Consider the following 2,652-nt stretch of genomic DNA (forward strand, 5'->3'; position numbering starts at 1 on the left):
GGGGTTTCACCATGTTGACCAGGATGGTCTCGATCTCTTGACCTCGTGATCCACCCACCTCGGCCTCCCAAAGTGCTGGGATTACAGGCGTGAGCCACCACGCCTGGCCTGGTGCCATATTTTACTATTTATTTATTTATTTATTTTTGAGATGGAGACTCACTCTGTTGCCCACGCTGGAGTGCTGTGGTGCGATCTCTGCTATGCAACCTCCACTCCCGGGTTCAAGCAGTTCTCCTGCTTCAGCCTCCCAAGTAGCTGGGACTACAGGCAACCACCACCACGCCTGGCTAATGTTTGTATTTTTAGTAGAGACGGGGCTTCACCATGTTGGCCAGGCTGGTCTCGAACTCCTGACCTCAAGTGATCCGCCCACCTCGGCCTCCCAAAGTCCTGGGATTACAGGTGTAAGCCACCTCGCCCGGCCTGGTGCCATGTGTTAGAGCAGGGTTTCTCACCTTGGGCTCCGTTGGCACTGGAGTCCTGTCATTCCTTGCTGTGGTGCTGCCCTGGGCACAGCAGGATATTGGGCGGTGTCCCTGGTCTCCACCTGCAGAGTCAGGAGTACCTCCCTGCTAGTTGTGACAAGCAAAAATGTCTCCAGACAGAACCTAATGTCCCTTGAGCAGCAAAATCCCCCCATGTTGAGAACCACTGCCCTGGCACCCGGCCCTCCTAGCGCCAGGCGCCCCATCGCTATCAAAGGTTCAGGCTCATTAGGAAGCCGGCAGAAGGCTCCAGTCCCAGTGGATATTCACCGTGGTCTCCTTGGTGGGCGAACGGTAGAAACCTTAACATCCTGGATCTGAGGGGCAGGAGGGGACCAGAGACCACCCAGAAAGGGCCATGAAAGGAAGCTGGGAGGGGAAGGCTTTGCAAAGCATGCTCTGAGATGTGCAGGACTTGAGCGGCTTGGCAGCCTCTCCATGGTGCCCATTCACAGCTCGGCAAGGGTGGACTGGGTAGAACCACCTCCCCTCTCTCCTTCCCCCAGGAACCTGGAGGGCACGCCGTTGGGGGGTCCAACCCTCCACACCCCTGCAGGGAAGGGAAGCTCCCTCTCTGACTAGATTCCTCTTCCTCCCCTTCTCTTCTGCTCTTAGGGGAAGGGCAAGGCGGGGCGCCTTACTGGGATTGGGAGAGGCTGTGCTGACCGAGGCCCCTTGTGTTTTTCTTGTGTCTGTTCTCAGCTGAGATCAATTTGCTTTCCAGTTTGTGGCAGCAGGAAAGTCACCCTGCCCCTGCCCCTGCCCTGTGTCTTGGTCTGGCCGCAGGCCCCTCCCAGCCCCCTTGCCTCCTGGGGTCCCGCCCCAGTCTGGCTTTGAGATGCCATCTCCAGCTTCTAGACCGCCCAGCCCTCCAGCCTCTGGCTCCCTCCTCCCAGCCCCCAACGTCAACCCCATGCCTGCCCTGTCCAAGGCTCCCCCACGGTGGCTGTCCCCGGCTGTGCCACCCAGTCTGCCCGTAGTATTTGTGCAGAACCTCCTTGACGCACGCAGTGCACGAGGCTCCACGGGAGCTACTGAGAGGTTTGGCCAAGAAGAGAGGAGCCCTGTGAAGGGAGGTCGGTGGGGGCCAGTCATGAAGGGCATCCCTGTGGCTCTGACTGTGAGGGCAGCAGTGCTGTGGAGAGAGGAGACGAGAGAGGCAGGCACTCGTTCCCAGTGTGGGTTAACTTGGGTCAAGTTAACAGGACAGGGTGTGCAGCCCACGGATGGCAGAGTCCTTAGCCCCAGGCCCCTGTCTGTTTTGGCTGTAGGGCTGCTGGCCCCTGGTCACCTGGCTTCTTGACCCTCAGACAGTCCTGCTCACCTTCCAGGCCCAACCTTGTCTCCCTGGACCTGGGCTTCAACGACCTGACGGACCTGCAGAGCATGCTTGCCAGCCTGAGGACCCTCCGGCACCTGCGGCTGCTGGTGCTGCAGGGAAACCCGCTGGCCCTGGTGCCCTACTACCGCGGCCTCACTGTCGACAGCCTGGCCCAGCTCTGCGTGCTGGACGACATCACCGTGTCTCCCAACGAGAAGCATCTGTTCCGGGGCCTCAGCCTCAATGCCGGTGAGGGTGCCAGCGTGCAGGGAGGGGTGGCACGTGACAGCCCAGCCTCCGCCTGGCTGTGCCCTGCCCTCCTGGGTCTGTGCACCCATCTTTCCTGTAGCTCCCCATCTGACCCAGACCCTAGTCAGGTGTAGCCTCTCTTCCGGGTCAGACCTTTCCCCAGGCTTTGATTCCTGTGATTGGGATTTGGGGACAGAAGTGGTAGTGGGAGGCTGGGCGCAGTGGCTCACACCTGCAGTCGTAGCACTTTGGGAGGCTGAAGCGATCACTCTTTGGGATCCTTTGAAGTCAGGAGTTCAGCACCAGCCTGGCCAACAAGTATCTCGTCTCTACTAAAAATACAAAAATTAGCCGGGTATGGTGGCGGGTACCTGTAATCCCAGCTACTCGGGAGGCTGAGGCATGAGAATCTCTTGAACTCAGGAGATGAAGGTTGCAATGAGCTGAGATAATGCCACTGCACTCCAGCCTGGGTGACAGAATGAGACTCTGTCTCAAAAAAAAAAGAAAGTGGTGGGGGCAGATCACTTGAGCTGAGAGGCGGAGGCTGCAGTGAGCTATCATCTCACCACTGCACTCCTCCCTGGCCATAGA

The 2,652-nt window shown here is 58.8% G+C and overlaps 1 protein-coding gene across 1 annotated transcript in view; it reads left to right on the top strand.

Moving 5' to 3' along the window:
- Nucleotides 1–2,652, top strand: part of LRRC43 (leucine rich repeat containing 43) — a 19,735-nt gene that overhangs the window by 6,317 nt on the left and 10,766 nt on the right. The window contains exons 5-6 of the mRNA XM_037744182.1: nucleotides 1,385–1,529; nucleotides 1,760–2,058. Of these exons, the coding sequence (XP_037600110.1) occupies nucleotides 1,385–1,529; nucleotides 1,760–2,058 (444 nt within the window). The remainder of the gene's footprint in view (nucleotides 1–1,384; nucleotides 1,530–1,759; nucleotides 2,059–2,652) is intronic.

The sequence above is a fragment of the Cebus imitator genome, unplaced genomic scaffold, assembly GCF_001604975.1.
Source record: "Cebus imitator isolate Cc_AM_T3 unplaced genomic scaffold, Cebus_imitator-1.0 Scaffold169, whole genome shotgun sequence".
NCBI lineage: Eukaryota > Metazoa > Chordata > Mammalia > Primates > Cebidae > Cebus > Cebus imitator.